Genomic DNA, 19,148 nt, shown 5'->3' with positions numbered 1-19,148 from the left:
TGCTTCAAATAGTAGGTAACCTAAGACGTAGTAAGATGAATGACATCATGTGTAGTAGGACAATATGTTCCAGAAGAAACAAGGTTTACCAACCTGCAGAGGAGTGAACTCAACAATCTTATGTAAATCAGCTCTACATTTCAGGAGGTAGTAAGTCATTGGTGTTAGGTATGGTTCTCCACTAATCGTCTTTGAAGGTTTTCATATGTTTCCATTTGTCTTACCCTCAAATCTTAGACTAATGGGAAAGACATATATTAGAGGTTGTCGTGGGGTCTTTGAATAGTCACAAGGAATCTGGATAAATTGGCTTCCTTTCCCAAAGTGAGTAAGCTGTAGTTTCCCCTTGACTTTACTTTCACCTTCCACCATCTCCCACCCATTGACGACAGGTGGTAATCCATTTACAAAAAGGATGTTTCCAAGGATTACAATAGTCCTGGGTCTAACACTCTCAATGGTGGAGATCCCATTAGGGCATAGGTCAATCACTGTCTGTGTCAGGTCAACTGGGATCAGCAGTTAGCCTTGATAGGGGTCGTTTTAAACAATGATATTCCACTGACATCACTGCTTTTAAGCAGAATTTCTTTTTTATCAGCACGTGCTTTTAAGTTGAGTCAAAAATATGTCTCTTGATGACTCCATATCTGTAATTGTCACGGAGCGTACAGTACGTGTGCTGGTTCAGTGTAGTGTAGTGTAGATACATTCAATACAGAGTAGACCTCAATACAGTTCATGAACCATACTGTCACTTCCTTTGCTCAAACCAAAGTACCCCTCTGGCACAAACCTCAGGGCCCGATCCCTAACCATCATAGGATATCTAGGCTAATTAGCTGAACTCCTGTCGAGGTGACCTCCATTACTGCCCAATCCTCTACTACCTACACTCTGTGTCAGAACAAACAACCTTAACCTCAAAAGCCACCTCATCAAAGCCCTGCTTACAGTGTTTACCAGTGGTTATAACCTATTTATCAAGGATATAGCATCATGTCCTTCAGTTCATACCAAATCACCCTTCAGGTCTCTTGCCAGATACACAGTTTATTCAGTGAAGTTCTAAAGGGTTGGCAAATTGTCCGATCAGATCTCCAATTAGGCACCAGAGAAGGGTCCAAGGAAGCCTCCTTGCTCTCCGCGTGGGCTTTGGTTCACTACACAGACATGATCCTCTGTAGACTGTATGGTCTTTTATCTGCTAGATGAACAGATGTCTGATAACCCAACTGACAACTACACAGCAGCCGGGCATTCATAGACACATGCCCAAGACTTTGAAAATCATTGCCATTTCTCCGAATGGTTTTGGACAACCACTTGCCTCCGTGGCTCATATTGCAACATGTTAATAATAGTTAGCGCTCTCTTAAAAACACTAACATTTATGGACCCAGTTTATGTGCTTGATTTTAGGTTGATCAATTGTTTATTTTTCTGACAGGTAAATACTATTTTCTCTAAGTAGCCTCTAACTTTGTTTTTCAGTCAGAGTGAGTTCTGTCCATGGTTTTCCCGATCGAGAAAGTGAACTCGCGGCCCATAATAGCACTTGCTGATTAGACAAGAAGCTAGCCTATGACTCGATGACTGGCAGTTGACTTTAGATCTCAGCGACGGTGTCATCATTGCACAATGGTTAGGCCTACTAGCGGACTCAGCAGATTTGCACACATTTACAGTACATTTGCACTGCCACAGATTGTGAGATCCTGCTATTTTTTCAAAAGCATAGGACCACTACAAATGTTGTTCTTGCCCTAAAGCTAATAAAGAGAGCATGAAATGGCATTGTCAGACTGCACTAAAACCATCTGAACCATGAGTATAGCATTTCCATCCTTCATAGTACATAAGTTATATATACATCAATTTTCTGGAAAAAGTGCTGTGCGTGGGATTTAGCTCAAAATGAAGTCAAAGCTTTCCTCTCTCATTCAAAAGCGGTTTTCTTTCTCTAACCCAGACTAGGCCCATTCAGTGGATGGGTTTAAGTGGAGCCCCATATGTTGACCCAGGCAAATCACATTCCTCCTCACGCGTGGCCATGGAAACGGAGAGGAGATAGGTATTCCGGAATTGGGGGTCTTGTTCTCAAGCTAAGGCAAGGACAAATGTTCTTGGTACCCCTGGTTGTTATGGTGATCTGGCAGGGAGGTTTGGAGTCCATCACCATGGGAACAAGCAAACTAAAAGCTGTGTGTGTGTGTGAGAGCGAAGGAGTTTGAAACAAAGATATATTTTTCTCCCACCCAAGAGCACAGAGGCTCAAAATCCATCGGCTAAAAATCCGCCACTCGATCTGGGGACAGGGCATGACATTGTGAATGGTTTCTTTACAATATACAGGGTTTTCCTGAATAGCTCCCAGCAATTGCAGAGCTAATGAAATAACAGTTTTTTTTGGCAACTTATTGTGATTGAGTTTATTTTTGCATAGGAAGTTATTGTTACAAACGTGTGTAAGTTATATCTTAGTACCACTATATGTCTTTCAAATATAACCAATATACACTACCGTTCAAAGGTTTGGGGTCAGGTTAGAAATGTCCTTGTTTTTGAAAGAAAAGCACATTTTATGTCCATTAAAACATAAAATTGATCAGAAATACAGGGTAAACATTGTTAATGTTGTAAATGACTATTGTAGCTGGAAACGTCAGATTTTTTTATGGAATATCTACATAGGCATATAGAGGCCCATTATCAGCAACCATCACTCCTGTGTTCCAATGGCATGTTGTTTTAGCTAATCCAAGTTTATCATTTTAAAAGGCTAATTGATCATTAGAAACCCCTTTTGCAATTATGTTAGCACAGCTTATAACTGTTGTGCTGATTAAAGGTGTAATAAAACTGGCCTTCTTTAGACTAGTTGAGTATCTGGAGCGTCAGCATTTGTGGGTTCGATTACAAGCTCAAAATGGCCAGAAACAAATAACTTTCTACTGAAACTTGTCAGTCTATTCTTATTCTGAGAAATGAAGGCTATTCCATGCAAGAAATTGCCAAGAAGCTGAAGATCTCGTACAACGCTGTGTACTACTCCCTTCACAGAACCCCGCAAACTGTCTCTAACCAGAATAGAAAGAGAAGTGGGAGGCCCCAGTGCACAACTAAGCAAGAGGACAAGTACATTAGAGTGTCTAGTTTGAGAAACAGATGCCTCACAAGTCCTCAACTGGCAGCTTCATTAAATAGTACCCACAAAACACCAGTCTCAACGTCAACAGTGAAGAGGCGACTCCGGGATCCTGGCCTTCTAGGCAGAGTTCCTCTCTCCAATGTCTGTGTTCTTTTGCCCATCTTAATCTTTTCTTTTTATTGGCCAGTCTGAGATATGGCTTTTTTTTGCAGCTCTGCCTAGAAGGCCAGCATCCCGGAGTCGCCTCTTCACTGTTGACGTTGAGACTGGTGTTATGTGGGGTACTATATATTCCAGCGCCAGAGAGGGGAAGCGGGAGCAGGTGTGACACTATGAGGCTGTGGAGGGATCCAAATTGTGGATTTACAAGAAAACATGAATCATCAGCGTAAAATGTTTTTAAGCCCTGGATTTCTTACCTCTTAATATTGTTGTTAGATCTGATTTTAGTAGCTAACATAACCAATATTTTAATACAATAATTGTATTGTTCCTCATGGAGTCTGCACGTTGTAAATATGGTATTGGCAATGACCCTAGAACTGACCCTGTATATAACTTACTTACTTTCTCGTGTTCTTCTTGTTTCTATTTCTCGTGTGTTTTTGTTCTACTTTACTTTATTTTATAGTACTACTGATATTCATTACTGCATTGTTGGGAAAGAGCTCGCAAGAAATGCATTTCACAATTCCATGCACGTGCCAATAAAACTTGAAACTAAAATTGAAACTTACCATCAACAGCTGTAGGAGAGTGTAACCCCATTTACATTGTCAAACATACAGGTTGTCTCACTGTTTTATGCAGGTTGGCATTTATTGTCATGAATCTTGCCTTCCAGGGCAAGATTCATGACAAATGTCAATCTGCCTGAAGGCTGAAACTCTGCAATTGTAAGCCGTTTTTTGCAAAACAGCTTAATTCTGAATCATAGAGCTAGATTTGTTTTAATCTCGTGTGAGGGTGATAGCAGACAGTTTCTCTGTATGAAGGTGAAAGCAATGCATTTCTGGTGTAATCAATTATCAACCTCCGCAGAAAACCTTTCAGTCAATGGGCTCATTAGAGTTCCCAGTGGACTAGCTCTATCCATATTGCTTTCTCTTTCCTTGCTCATTAAGCAGTCTTCAATGTGAAATCAATCCTAAATTGTGTGTGTGTGTGTGTGTGTGTGTGTGTGTGTGTGTGTGTGTGTGTGTGTGTGTGAGAGAGACAGATGGTTGGTTGTTTTAGATCACAATACTTTTTGTGCTTATTACAATATACTATTACCGTTCAGGCCCTATCGACATTCTTTTTTTGATTGAGATATTCAAAATGTTCATTCTTACTACAAAGTAATAGTTTTGTCTCGCTCACAACATTTTGCCTGATCGATTTTAGGCTAATTGAATAAGGCCCAAAGAAACATCATATAACATAATTGACTTTTTTGTGCCAGGCCTCAAAGGTGGAGCAAAATGTTGAGCCAAACACTGGAGCTTAGCCTGATGGTGGAAATGCACCAGGATTTCCCTCCACTTGTATAGCCTATTGTAACACAAGTATTATAGTCATGGAATTGGCAGATATTTGCTTACAACAATGAACTTATATACCCGATGGGTTGGACGATTCTCTTCTCATCATTCACCTTTAAAAAACGTATACTAAAAACGTGGAAATCAATCAATCCGCCATCGTTAACACAATGGAAAAAATCATATTATTTATTATTTAAATATTGAAAGTGCATGGGCTATGGAGAGAAACAAAATGGTGCGATTTCCAGGCCATGTGGCGGAAAGTGATGCGGGCGCTGGAGATGTCTGGGCATGTGTGATGTAGTCATTTGTATGTGTATGTTTTGTATTGTTTATCAAATTTAAATTAAATCTTTATTATATATATATATACACACACACACACACACACACACACACACATACTGAACAAAAATATAAATAAATACATCTATGGATTTCACATGACTGGGCAGAGGCACAGCCATGGGTGGTCTTGGGAGGGCATAGATCCACCCACTTGGGAGCCAGGCCCACCCACCGGAGAGCCAGAACCAGCCAATCAGAATGAGTTTTACAGACAGAAATACTCCTCAGTTTCATCAGCTGTCCAGGTGGCTGGTCTCAGATGATCCCGCAGGTAAAGAAGCCGGATGTGGAGGTCCAAAAACATAAAGTTACTCTCTTTTCTACCTGCATTCTGTTCCCCATTCTTACAATAACACTTTTATTGTGCACATAGGTATTTAATATGCATAGGTCCATGAGAAACCAGCTCTGTTTCTCTTGGAGCATACAGGAACCAGACGGGCATTTCACTGTTACTGTCCGCGATACGGCATGTCATCTGCCTCCATGGAAGCTTCACTATTTTCCCAGTTTCTGTACTTAACCAGCTCTGTTCTGGTTCTATTCTGTATTTTTGAGACTGTAAATGTGTAATGGTCTGACCTGAACGTGCCCAATTGCTGAATGTGTATAGCAATTGGTGTCAGCGATGGGGTTTCAAATATCCATCTCATTCTAATGGAATTATGTTGCAGTTTTTTTCTATTAATGATGGCGATTAGGGATACATTAGGGTATCATTGACTCTGAGAAAGTTGATTTGGAAAATATCTTTAGAACATTAGAATATTGAGAAGCAAGCACAGACTACTAATATTTTCACGACTGCCGCCGAAGTCGGTTCCTCTCCTTGTTCGGGCGGCATTCGGCGGTCGTCGTCACCGGTCTTCTAGCCATCGCCGATCCACCTTTCATTTTCCATTTGTTTTGTCTTGTTTTCCCACACACCTGGTTTACATTTCCCTCATTACTTGTTGTGTATTTAACCCTCTGTTCCCCCCATGTCTGTGTGTGAAATTGTTTGTTGTAAAGTGCTTATGCACATTTTGACTGGTGCGCGACGGATTTTGTACCCATATTTTGTATTTCTGGATGCCGTTGGTTTTGATAATTAAACTGCTCCGGTTATTACCCAGTTCTGCTCTCCTGCGTCTGACTTCCCTGCCACCAGTTACGCACTCCTTACAAATATTTGCTTTGCTCAGTTTGACATCATCCGTTTTTATTTTACGTTGTGAAATATTTCTATGTAGTGATTGACTGAGGTCTATGAAATATGTATACCTTTTGTTTTTCAACCTTAATACTTTATAAGATCGATATTCGGCACAATGTAAAATGGCGTAAGACATTTAGGATCGATGGGAATGCTCCGATGACAGAGACATTAGTATATCGGTGAAGACGCTGCCGTTCACTTTAAACGCTCGAGTAACCTTTCCCTCCCCTGTCATTGAAGAGGCATTTATTAATTTCCCTACCTTGCTCGCCAATTAATTTATCTGCATATTTTAACCTGCGTCACTCAGCTCATAACAGCCAGTGTCTATATTTTCAATGACTTTGACAGGCTGCTTTATATCTACAACTGTTAGTGCTGAGCGACTATCCAACTTTTTTGAGGGGGTGTGGGGGGGGGGGGTGTATTAAACAACTAATTGACCGACGTCGGTTCTATTACCTGAATTCCAACACGCCGTTTCACTAAAGAGAAATAAAATCATTCACGAAAGAAAACAGAGAAATCAAGTCAAGAACTATTTGGGACACAATTCTTTTAAACATTTTACCCCCTTTTCCTCCCAACTTTCATGATTTCCAATTGCGATCCAATTACAATCGTGTCTCATCACTGCAACTCTCCAACAGGCTCGGTAGAGGCAAAGGTCAAGTCATGCGTCCTCCGAAACATGACCCGCCAAACCGCGCTTCTTAACACCCGCCCGCTAAACCCAGAATCCAGCTACACCAATGTGTCAGAAGAAACACCATTCAACTGACAACCAGAGTCAGCCTGCAGGGTGCCCAGCCTACCACAAGGAGTCACTAGAGTGTGATGAGCCAACTAAAACCCCCTGGCCAAACCCTCCCCTAACCCGGACGACGCTGGGCCAATTGTGCGCCACCCTATGGGATTCCCGGTCACGGCCGGTTGTGACCGGGATCGAACCCGGGTCTGGGATCGAACCCGGGTCTGTAGTGACGCTTCAAGCACTGCATTGGAGTGCCTTAAACCGCTGTGCCACTTGGGAAGCCCCCGGGATTTGTAGTTTGTATTAAGCAAATATTCAACCTAGTTCATTGCTGAAATGTGGTAATTAAGTACAAAGATCATAATCCATTGCGCACATTTTTTCTGGCTCGGAGAGACAAAATCTGTCCAAAATAAGCCCAATGCCTTTCTATGGGTTTATTTTTTTAACTAAGCTTGTTGCCTGCCTTCCCGCCTTTGGTAAAACGACTCCCATTGGTTAGGGCATAGACATGAGCATCTCGTCATTGTATCCAGATACAATTTTACACCTGCTACTGTATGTTAGATACACACAGACTGCATAAACCGCATGAGAGAGGAATGTACTGTACACAGTACAACAACGAGAGGAACAGAGACCGTTTGTAAAAGTATACCTTATTTACTTTGAATAACTGGTAAAAAATATTTAGTTAGACTGTCACAGGCGTCGTATTGAATAGACCAAGGCGCAGCGTGGATAGTGCTCATTCTTAAATCTTTAATGAGTAACACTTACAAAATAACAAACACGACCAACAGTTCCGTCAGGTACAACAACTAAACAGAAAATAACCACCCACAAAACCCAAAGGAAAACAGGCTGCCTAAGTATGGCTTCCAATCAGAGACAACGAAAGACACCTGCCTCTGATTGGAAACCATACTCGGCCACACATGGAAAATGAAACATAGAAACAGAAAACTAGAACAAATTCCCCTAGAAACAAACCAACCCCAAAACACACAAAACAACCCCCCTGCCACACCCTGACCATACTACTATGGCAAAATGACCCTTTTCACTGGTCAGGACGTGACATAGACAGCTCTGAAGCATACTTAGGTAGGCTACCTAAATACGGTGACTAAAGACAGTACAGTATGGAGAGCACATATCGTTAGATGGCCTGGCCATCTAAACATTTTGTAGTATACACAACTGAAATATTGTATTATTTCGTAGTAATTTCCTATTTGTCTGTTGATTTCTACCCAATGTGGACCTGACAGAGACAATGGAATATTTTCAATGTTTTGGCAATTGAATGTTCACTATTTTTGGCTTTGGAATTTCCATAAGAAAATGTCCATAAAAAATTATTGTAACGTCATTATTTCATAATACATTTCATGTAAAAAACAAAACAAAAAATCTAAACCAAAATTGAATACTGTTATTATTTTTTAATAATCAAACTGAAACCCAATCGACCTCAAAAATCATTAATCGCTCAGCACTAGCCACTGTAGCCTTTTCATGGCATCAGCAAACCAGCGCTGTTACTTAAACAGAGAATAAAGTACTATAACTCCCTTGTAGTTGTACGTTTTTCTCACATCACTCATTAAGCTAGAGTATGTTTATATAGCGTGTTCCCTCTTCAGTGTCGGCCTATTTCACACAAACTGTGATTTGCCCATTTCAAAGGCGCAGGTGGCAAATTGAACCCCCACCAGAGAAAAGGAGGCAAAACAAAAATGCCAGCACCCTACTCTAACATATAACTTTCCCTGCAGCATTCGCCCTCCAATGTGTAAACAAATACCATTGGTGGCAATGGAGCTTTGATGGGAGATGAGGGGTGCTACAAAGTAGGCAGGTTTGCCAGGAAATTATGTTGCTGTGTTTGTACTGATATAACAGACATTACAACACTAATTACATATTTGCTGTGGGTTTCGTTTTCAGGATACTGTGCCGTGCTGTGTCTGTGAACTAATACCCAGACATGAGACGCCAAAAGCCTCAAAGCAAATGCCCAGTTTTTTTATGCAAATCAACTTATTTGCAACCATTGTTTGTTATGCTAACTCCTATCTAACTAATGCAGCAGACTGTCTGAGTTGTGGCCATTGAGCAAGTGATTAGCATAAAGTAGCAAGATCAAACGGATCCAGCTTTATGTCATTCTAGCCCTCTGCAAATTATTAAAGTTTCACTGATGTCTACATTTCATCACTTTTTGTCAATAAATAAACCCTCTGAAATTATAAATTGACTTGATGCATCCTAACAAGTTGGAGGATAAGAGAAGGTTATTTCTGCATTATATTATGTAATATTATCTTTTTTATCTTACATGGGGGAAATGTAATCTTGAGGGAGAAATGGTTTGCAACTTAACAGTACACACTAAGCTGAATGAAATGGCCCCAACCTTAACAACCAATAGTGGGCAAAATGTTTCATTAATCCCCATCAGGGCAAATGTTCTGATAGATGGAAAGAGCCCTGAGGTGATGCTAGCTAGTCCTACCCATTCATTTCCCCCCACCCAACAGATGTGTGTCATGTTAACAGAGCGTGCAACAGGAAGAGAAGCCACTAAATTTGGCCCTTAGGTCTAATAGGAAGCCAAATGGTAATGGGGGAGGGGGAAACTATCAGATTTCCATTTGTAAGCCCCATCTGCTCCCCCATCCCCACCGCACTTTGATACAGCAGCAACGAAAAGGAAGAGCACCCCAGGTGAAGAGGGGAAGTACCCCAGTGCATCGTGGGCCGTAAATCATGCCCTCTCAATCAGACCGTAGTGTGCCTCGGGGCTGGAGTACACAGTAGGAGGGAGGGAGGGACGGGGAACTATACAAGAGCAATCGGTTGTGTGCATTACGCGTGTTTAGAAAGGGATGAAGAGACACTCAAGCAGCTAATGTGGTCTCGTAATGGAACAGCGTTGCTCTGCTCTGCAGAGATGAGAGTATCATGTCAGTCCCCTAAAGAGGTACTTCATTGCCTGGCCCTCAGACGGTCAGAGTCGGACCACACAGTGTGGGAGTGCCCCATTTGTTTGACTAGAGCTGGGCGATATGGACAAAAATCCATATCGTGATAAATGGAACCCTATTTTCCCGATAACGCTAAATCAGCTATAAATTACATGAAATCATTTTTGAAGGAGGCTCAGACAACTCGGAGAAATGCACTTAAGTTCCTCAAGCAGATATGCAAAATCATCCGTAGTCCTTTGGGAAATCTGATACATGACTGAAAATAACTGATAAAAACAGTGCTCAAGAACATCTACTTCATTGCGTGATGAGAATTATTCCGTTTATCTTCTTGATGTGGAAATAAGTGAAACGGTTCGTGGTGGAATGAACAACAGGCCCCTTCATCTTTTTTTCGGCCTCCTGTTGAGCGTGATGCCAAGTGTAGGCCTGGCCCACACATACATCCAAGAATTTGCTTCTCTTTTATTGTAGGAATTCAAGCCACTTGTGATTTAGGGGGAAAAGTAGTCGAAATCCCCTAACCCTCCCCCTCCCCCATGTACCCTCATTCTCTTTCTCGGGGGCCCGTGGCAGAAGAAGAGAGAAGGAGAGTGAGGAGTAGAGGGAGAGCTAATTCGTCAATGATCTTTAGCTAATCCCCCCCCCCCTCTCCTGCTCACTCTCTTTGCCTGAAGGCATTCAAGTAATACATTCCTCCCCCATTCCCACCTCACCCCTCCCCTCCAACACATACAGACACTCACTCACTCACTCACTGACTCACACACAAACAGAAGAGCCTGCCTGAACACGTCCTGTGGGAGAGGATGAATCGAGCTGGAGATTTTTTTTTCTGTGAGTGTGTGGTTCAAGAGTCCTTTGAGGCCTGTGTGTCTTAGCTCTGGCTGGGAGCTAAAATGGTGATTATAGACTGAGGCTAGGTGTGGCGAGACGGGGCGGTGTCAAGGCTTTGTCTACAGCATTAGACCCAGCAAGCGAGGAGGGGTTTGGTCTATAAGGGACTGCTGCCAGAGTGAAGCTGCATGTGGACTGGATTCAAAGAGCTTCTGTGTCTTTGCTGTGGACCACGATTGCACCAAAGGGAATAGAAGCAGAGGTTCAAGAACCTCTGTAGGTCCCCCACAGGCATGTGCTGCAGTGCAAGCAATTGAGCCACTGAGAAATCTGTTCCAGTACAGTGAATATCTGTGGAGATATTTTTTTTACTGATGCTTGAGGATCGGTTAATTGTGTGACTGCAAAATCTCTACTGATGATTGGATATACACTTTTCAAAGGCTATTCAAGGAAATATACTTTCAATGCCAGACCATTTGGAACATGGGACTTTTAATCTCTGATTTGGTCTGTCTGGAAAGGCTTTGGCACTTTTATGCCCTATTCTTGGTACTTCTGATAAGTATGTCACATCAATACTGTTTCTTTATGACTGTGTCCTATGCCTGAGCAGATTGTATGTTATAGCTTGAGGGTATATGTTTTAAGTTGTCCTTTTCTCAGAGTTTGTGATTATATAAAACGTTTTTGTTTGTTCCCACTTTATTTTGTTCCTACTTTATTTTGTCCTAAATTATCTCCCTATTTAGCTTTTACATTTTGTCCTCGTCAAATGTCTTGTTGTTTTAAAAACTTATCCGTTTTGTCCAATCGTTAGCTTCTCAGTCAATTTTAAGACTGACTACTGGTGTGTAATTGAACTAGAGGAACAATTGATTGAGCATGTTGTGTTGAGCTGAATCTTGTGAACAGCATGAATGATACAGATCAGTGGCTGGGCAGCTTATTAACGTGTACAACCCATTTCATTGGACACAATGACCCAACCTGCCTGCAAGCCACTTGACACATACTGTCCCTTTATCAGATGATTAGTGTTCATTGACTGTTCACATTTCATCCTTCTCTGACTGGGTGAGATGGTAAAGTCTGTCTGTCTGTCTGTCTGTCTGTCTGTCTGTCTGTCTGTCTGTCTGTCTGTCTGTCTGTCTGTCGCAGTTAAATGTAAAGAGCAGGTGAAAATTGCAAAGAAAGAAATGACATGTTGCATTGTAAAGATTCTAACCTTGTCCTCTCTCTTTCTCTTTCTCTCTGATCAGCATTTGCAGGGAAAGTATCCCCGACCAGCTCAGATGCTCTCCTCAGCTCTTCAGCAGTCACGTCCACCCCCACCCCTCCTGATGTCTACCTTCCCTCCAACTTTAAGCTCTCCAACGCCCAGCTGGCCTTCTTCCTGCGAGAGACCAGGTCCTCGGGCCAGAGCACCAACGGACATCCTCTCCAGCGTTCCGAGAGCTTTGTGGTCTTTCAGACCAAGGAGCTTCCCGCTGTCAACATCACCTTTGGCCCGTTCGCCCAGGACCAGAGCCTGTCCAAGGACCTCCTTCAGCCCTTCAGCCCCCTGGACATCCCCGGGCGGCTGACAGTCAACTGGAAGGTCCGGGCCTTTATCGTCCAGTCAAGGGTGTTTTCCAGCAACCCTGTGGTCCAGGTGCTCTTCTACATAGCAGGACGCGACTGGGATGATTTCAAGGTCCAGGACAAGCTGCCCTGCGTGAGGCTCCACGCCTTCCGTGACGTACGCGAGATCAAGACGTCGTGCCGCCTATGGGGGAACCTGGCCCAGTGCTTGGCCCAGCTGGAGTTGCCCCCCACCTGGTTCAATACCAATGTGGCCCCCCTGGGCCGAAGGAAAGGCTCCAGCGACAGCTTGGGCCTGGAGCTGAGTGTGGAGACCCTACAGACCGAGCTCTACTACACCCTCCACGACCCGGACAGCGGAGGGGAGTGCGGCGAGAGCTCGGGTCGCAGAGGAGGATCACGGGGTGAGCCGCCCTCTCAGCAACCCCTCCTCCGCATCGGTAGCATCAGCCTGTACCAGTCCAGCCAGGAGCAGTTGGTGGTGGACAAGCAGCTGGATAAGAACATGTTCCTGAGGTTGCCGGAGAAGCCGCTGAAGCCAGGAGAGACCCTCAACATCTTCCTCTACCTGGTGCCCAACTCCACCGTGGAGCAGTTCACCCTCAAGTAAGTGGGTATTTCAATACATTTTCTTCTCAATTCATCTTTCCTGGATTCTTCGCATCATCTCTCCTAGGTCAGAGGGTAGGGACCGTGGACCTTCTCCTCCAATACAGCTAAGGAGGCAAGGAATCGCAGAGTGTGTGCTTTCATACGGAAATATGGTCAATGTGTTACTTACTGCCTTACATAAGCACTGTCCAAGCATTACTGACATAGTTGTTTATTGTCTTCTCCAGGGTTAACCCTAACCCTTTATCCAGGGTTAACCCTAAGCCTTTATCCAGGGTTAACCCTAACCCTCCTCCAGGGTTAACTCTAACCCTAACCCTTGTCCAGGGAGTTCACTCTTACCAATTATATGCATTAGATTATTTTCTTAATACTAAGTAGAATTTATAATCACAGATTTCTTCCCTCCCATTAGATCACTTTTACTGAGTCTGGAAAAGTGTCTTGTGGCAATTACCAAGGTATGGAGTAATGTGAAAAAAATATTTAAATAAATAAGTCAACTTGAGTCATCTCAGTCCTTTGAAGTGGTGCCTATATGTATTGAACAGAAACGTTTCCTTACATAAGTGCTGGAGCTTACGCAAGTAAAAGCCAATTGGGAGATGTTCTCTAGAATCATGAACGTCAAGCCATTTTGAAGTTTCTGTTTTTCAACATTCTGCAGGGGAAAAAATACACTTCTGGTTTGTATACCATCTCTTTATTGAACACACGCCTAGATGTTGATAACTGGAGGACTCAATTTCCCCTGTAACAGAGAGGCCTAGCTACTTCATTCCCTAGCGCTATAGATTCAACCGGCACAGTGAAGAAATGAAAGGACTATATCATGTCAAATCTTTTTGAATCTCTCATATAAGACTCGGCTCCAAGAGCATGAGACAAAGAGCGTTCAGCAGCCCCTCGACAGAGCAGGCATAATGGGTATTAATTGACATCTGTTCAAATTAAATTCCTCATGAGCTGACCCACTTCTTGTTGAATTAGAGCTTAGGGGATACGAGGCATTTCTCCTCTCCCTCGCCCCTGTGTTTCCCACTGTTCTTCCTCTCCGTCAACATAATGGGAGGGTTAGAGTTCTCCGACGAAAGAAAATGATTATTTAAATCCATTAAAGCCTCGGGAAAATGAGCTTTCTTTTTCTACTCGCCTGAAGATGAGAAGAAATAGAGGGGGAGGGGCCCGATATTAAGCGAAAGCTGAGGCATGACGGCGAAACGCTTCGTAAACACGGCGCCCCCTAATCAAAATGGAAACTCTCAGACTTCAATTTAGGAATTCACTGTGAATTAATTAGACTTCAATAACTCATTAAGGCGAACAGGAACAGGCAGTGCTATGATTTATGCAGGCAGGGATAGTGTATTAGAGTTATCTCCCCAGTTCAACATGAAAGACTCCTATTACATAACCAACCCAAGGTGTGTGTGGGGACAAGCATGAGACATGTGTGTATGTGCGTACTTGCATACGTATGTGCTGGATGTGTTTCGGTGTATGTGTATAAAGGTATAAATTGTGGGCTGTCTTATGGAACTTATCCACACAAGTCTTTTCACAAGGTAAAGGCTTTCCAGACTCCAAGGAGGACAGCCCCAAGCATTTGTCTTCGCATCATCACAGCGGTGTCTGCACCTAAGGAGACCCTCCCTCCCAAAATATATCTTGTTCCAAGCTGTGTCCTGCCCAATCCCTCACCCTAACACAAGGCCTGTGATGATACCAGTATCGCAATACCTTTTCCATGGCTAAAGTGAAAACAGAAAGCAGACCGAACTCTTAGTTCCTTTAAAAACCTGTTAAATATTTTGTGCTATAGCTTAGAAAATAGATACATTTGACTCTGGATGACAACATAATGATGTTTGTTCCAACCTTCGGTTGTTTTCCTAAAGAAGTCATCCCAGCCCTACCTAACACTGTTGTCATATATAGATCAAGCATCTACTTTTAACTTCACCTCATTGGTGTCCATCCCATTCATAACATTTTCTAATGAATCCATTTTAGTGCCACTTTAGTGATGAAAATGCCAAATGTATTTTTTTTCACTGGTTTTCCATCCAGTTATATTGTATATGTTTCTGTACATAGTTAAAACATGGAGAAACAAAATGGATGACCAGATTCTCTGATGTTTCAAAGGTTTTAATAATATTGAATGATACCTTGTCTATTTCAGCCTTCATCACGTTGTGTGCAATGTGCATCCTCTAAACTGATTTTTAACCATTACTGTCTTGGACATGACTTTCCCTTGCAAACTAGGTTGCCTTAGAAACATAACATTCAAATGTCAGCTCTCAATTCATCTTTGACCCTCCACTAACATTTCTGTGATTATCTAAGAATTATACAGTGTTGCATATACAGGATAGTGACAGTGTTGCATTTCTGTCTCTCTGTGGAAAAGAGAAAAATACAACTCCAGGTAAAGTAGGTGATAAGAGGGGAACATTCGAGGGAGAGAGACCCTGGGACAGTTGACTCAATTGGGTGTGAATTAAACAGTGCTGGAAGTCAACTGTTGAGGCATCTCCACCAAAAGAAGATGATTAAAGATGTAATAAAGAAGGTCTTTAAATATGAATTGAACTCAGCAGAAGTCTACCTCCTTTAACCCTCCCTCCCTATCTGCCTCCATCCATCCCCTTTTCATTTCTTATGGCTTTGAAGGTCTGTCATGTTATTGCAGTGGATCACATTCGAGGTGGTGGGGCTTTGTGACTCTTGGAAATTCCCTGTCCGCCCCATTCCCCCACAGTTCCCATTGTAACACGTGTGTGTGTTGGTGGGGGGGGGGTAGCTATGCCTTTAATGTTCCATTACTATGGAAATAATAAGAATGCAGTGCATGGCAGTATGTGGTCCTCTGCAGCTCAGTTGGTAACGCATGGCGATTGCTACGCCAGGATAGTGGGTTTGATTCCGGGGACCACCCATTCTTAAAATGTATGCACACATGACTGTAAGTCGCATTGGATAAAAGCGTCTGCTAAATGGCATATATTATTATATATTATTAATCATACCCAGCACGTCTTTGTGATGCTTGTCATCACCCAGAAAAGCTATAATTACATGCATAGTTTGCAGCATGAGTTTGTTCTGTGTTTTTGTTGAGATTGAGAAGTCCACCTCTATCTGTAGTGGTGAATAAACAGAGGTGAGAATGACGTCTACATTTGTGGGGCTACATTTATGACGCATTGGAATTATTATCATGTACGTATGTTAAGATACAGTTTATTCGATGACGCCATAATATTTCAATGAACTGTAAGTAAAACGCTGCCTTATACAGTACGTACATATTGGCCTCACGTACACCGTATAAATCGGAGTGCCTTGGGAACAAATGAGAGCCTATGTGACCCATATTCTTATGCCTATGCCCTCTGGTGTTTTTGTTGCTGCTATCGAGGAACATGGCAACTTCCTGACCCGGGGTTCTGTTTCCTGCTGTCCAGTGGCTCTGCCATGTCTCCCCGTTCAGGGCCCTTTCATCTTGTTCCCATGTCTGTGATGGGAAATGTCAAACCCGCTCGGTACGGAGTGAGCACGGCACTGATCGGATGACTCAGGAAGAGTGTTGTCCTGCCACGGGTGGCTTGTCAGCCCACATCGGACAACATCGAGCCCCGGTCCTTATCAGCGGTCATCTCTGATAAGGGCCAGGATAGAAGTGTTCTCCTGTAGCCTCCCAAATCCTCTCTGCCTCTACTCTGACTTGGTTTTATTGACGGTTTCTAGACTTTCTGGATAACTATCCTTCGTCCTATCCCCTCACTTTTTTATTCTTGATCTGCCTGTGTCATTGAGAGAGCTACCTGTAAAGTAGCCACACTACCACTACTACTACCTCACTCGCACACACACATGCTGTGAGTGAGTTATTTACAGTCTGGAGAAAAAAGTGTCAAAGACATTTACCATTGCACAATGCCAGATGATATCCAATTCATATTGGACACACAAACCTAACAAACAAGATATACAGTATGGGACAAATGTTAAATGAAATGTCCTCCGCTTTGAACTTTTTTTCATTGGTGTGCAGGACAGAAGCAAGTAACTGTTCGCCTACTACCGCTTTTTATTCACATCAACCTGAGAGTAGACTAAGGTTTTAAGCCTGAGGCAGTTTCTTACTTATTTTTAGGATTTAGTAGTAGACGATCATGTCTTCTCCTTGGAGAGAAGCATTTTATTCCCTGTTTTGAGTTTTCATACCTCAATCAGACCGACCACTCTCCTTTCTAGTTTTCACTGAGTTGCAGAATTTGTTATATTTTCTCTATGACTTAACTTCTCTAGGGTAGGGGGCAGTATTTTGACGTCCGGATGAAAGGCGTGCCCGTAGTAAACTGCCTGCTACTCAGGCTCAGAAGGTAGGATATGCATATTAGTAGTGGATTTGGATAGAAAACACTCTGAAGGTTCTAAAACTGTTTGAATGATGTCTGTGAGTATAACATAACTCATATGACAGGCAAAAACCTGAGAAAAATCCAACCAGGAAGTGTGGAAATCTGAGGTTTGTAGTTTTTCAAGTGATTGCCTATACAGTATACAGTGACATAGGGTTCATTTTGCACTTCCTAAGGCTTCCACTAGATGTCAACAGTCATTAGAACCTTGTTTCATGCTTCTACTGTTACTGGGGAGAGAATAAGAGCTGACTCAACAAGTGGACTGCCTGAGGCAAATGAGTTGTTTTCAATCCTTAGGGTCTTTTTATTATAAATATTCGATAATATTCCAACTGGACAATAGCGTATTCATTACAGAGGAAAAAGAAGGCGCAGGCGCACCGTTCCTTCTTTTTCTTCTGTAATGAATATGCTATTGTCCGGTGGAATATTGTTGAATATTTATAATAAAAATATCCTAAGGTTTGATTGTAAACATCGTTTGACATGTTTCTACGAACGGTAATGGAACTATTTGACTTTTCGCTTTTCGTCTAGAGTTTTGCGCTCACGCATTGTGCCTTTGGAATAGTGATCTGAACGCGCGAACAAAACGGAGGTATTTGGACATAAATATGGAGTTCATCGAACAAAACAAACATTTCTTGTGGGAGTCCTGGGAGTGCATTCCGACGAAGATCAGCAAAGGTAAGTGAAGATTTATAATACTATTTCTGAGTTTTGTTGACTCCAGAACTTGGAAGGTAACTGTATAGCTTGCTTTGATGGCTGAGCTCTGTACTCAGAATATTGAACAATGTGCTTTTGCCGTAAAGCTGTTTTGAAATCTGACACAGCGGTTGCATTAAGGAGAAGTGTATCTATAATTCTTTCAATAACTGTTGTAAAGTTTATCAACGTTTATGATGAGTATTTTTGTAAATTGATGTGCTCATTCACCGGGGGTTTTGGAGGCAAAACATTTTCTGAACATCACGCGCCAATGTAAAATGGGGGTTTTGGATATAAATATGAACTTTATCGAACAAAACATACATGTATTGTGTAACATTGAGTCCTGGGAGTGCCATCTGATGAAGATCGTCAAAGGTTAGTGATTAGTTTTAGCTGTATTTCTGTTTTTTGTGACGCCTCTCCTTGCTTGGAAAATGGCTGTGTGTGTTTTTTTTTGTCTCAGCGCTTCAAAAAGGCTGTAAAGCCTTTTTGAAATCGGACAATGTGGTTGGATTAACGAGAAGTGTATCTTTAAAATGGGATATAATAGTTGTATGTTTGAGAAATTTGAATTATGAGATTTTTGTTGTTTTGTATTTGCCGAAATAAGGCAATATAGGCTGAATTTCAAATCGACCCTTAGCCCCTACTCCCTTGAGTTTATTGCAGATCTTAAAGGATTGGATAAGTTTAAGTAGTTTGGTTATTGCTTCACCTTGCCTTCTGATAGGCTGTGTAGACTCTTTACCAAATTGTTTAAATCTAACTGTTCCAATCTAGTTCAAAGGAATGCCTAGGGATTAGGGGCTGGTGATCAGCCCCACCATACCATATCACCATACTTAATCCAAGATGGCGTAGCAGTGGGGATGTCTGTTTTGATTGTCTTGTCCCGTCCCTTGTATATACGTATATATTATTTTTTAAATCTCATTTTCCATCTACGGACTAAACATGCTCTCCTGCAACCCGCCCCACTCAATGTGGTATGG

The 19,148-nt window shown here is 42.3% G+C and overlaps 1 protein-coding gene across 2 annotated transcripts in view; it reads left to right on the top strand.

The window, feature by feature from the left end:
* Positions 1-19,148, top strand: part of tmem132e (transmembrane protein 132E) — a 367,581-nt gene that overhangs the window by 275,143 nt on the left and 73,290 nt on the right. Inside the window, exons 1-2 of one of the 2 annotated variants that reach the window (XM_014197868.3) lie at positions 10,724-11,375; positions 12,073-13,000. In XM_014197868.3, coding sequence (XP_014053343.1) covers positions 11,297-11,375; positions 12,073-13,000 — 1,007 coding nt within the window. In that variant the 5' untranslated portion in view covers positions 10,724-11,296. Of the gene's footprint in view, positions 1-10,723; positions 11,376-12,072; positions 13,001-19,148 lie in introns of those variants that run through there. The other variant, XM_014197869.3, reaches the window with a different exon arrangement.

Source organism: Salmo salar, chromosome 04, assembly GCF_965601325.2.
Source record: "Salmo salar chromosome 04, fSalSal1, whole genome shotgun sequence".
In the NCBI taxonomy this organism is placed as follows: domain Eukaryota; kingdom Metazoa; phylum Chordata; class Actinopteri; order Salmoniformes; family Salmonidae; genus Salmo; species Salmo salar.
The sequence above is the reverse complement of the archived record's forward strand: the minus strand, read 5'-3'. Positions and strand labels throughout refer to the sequence as shown.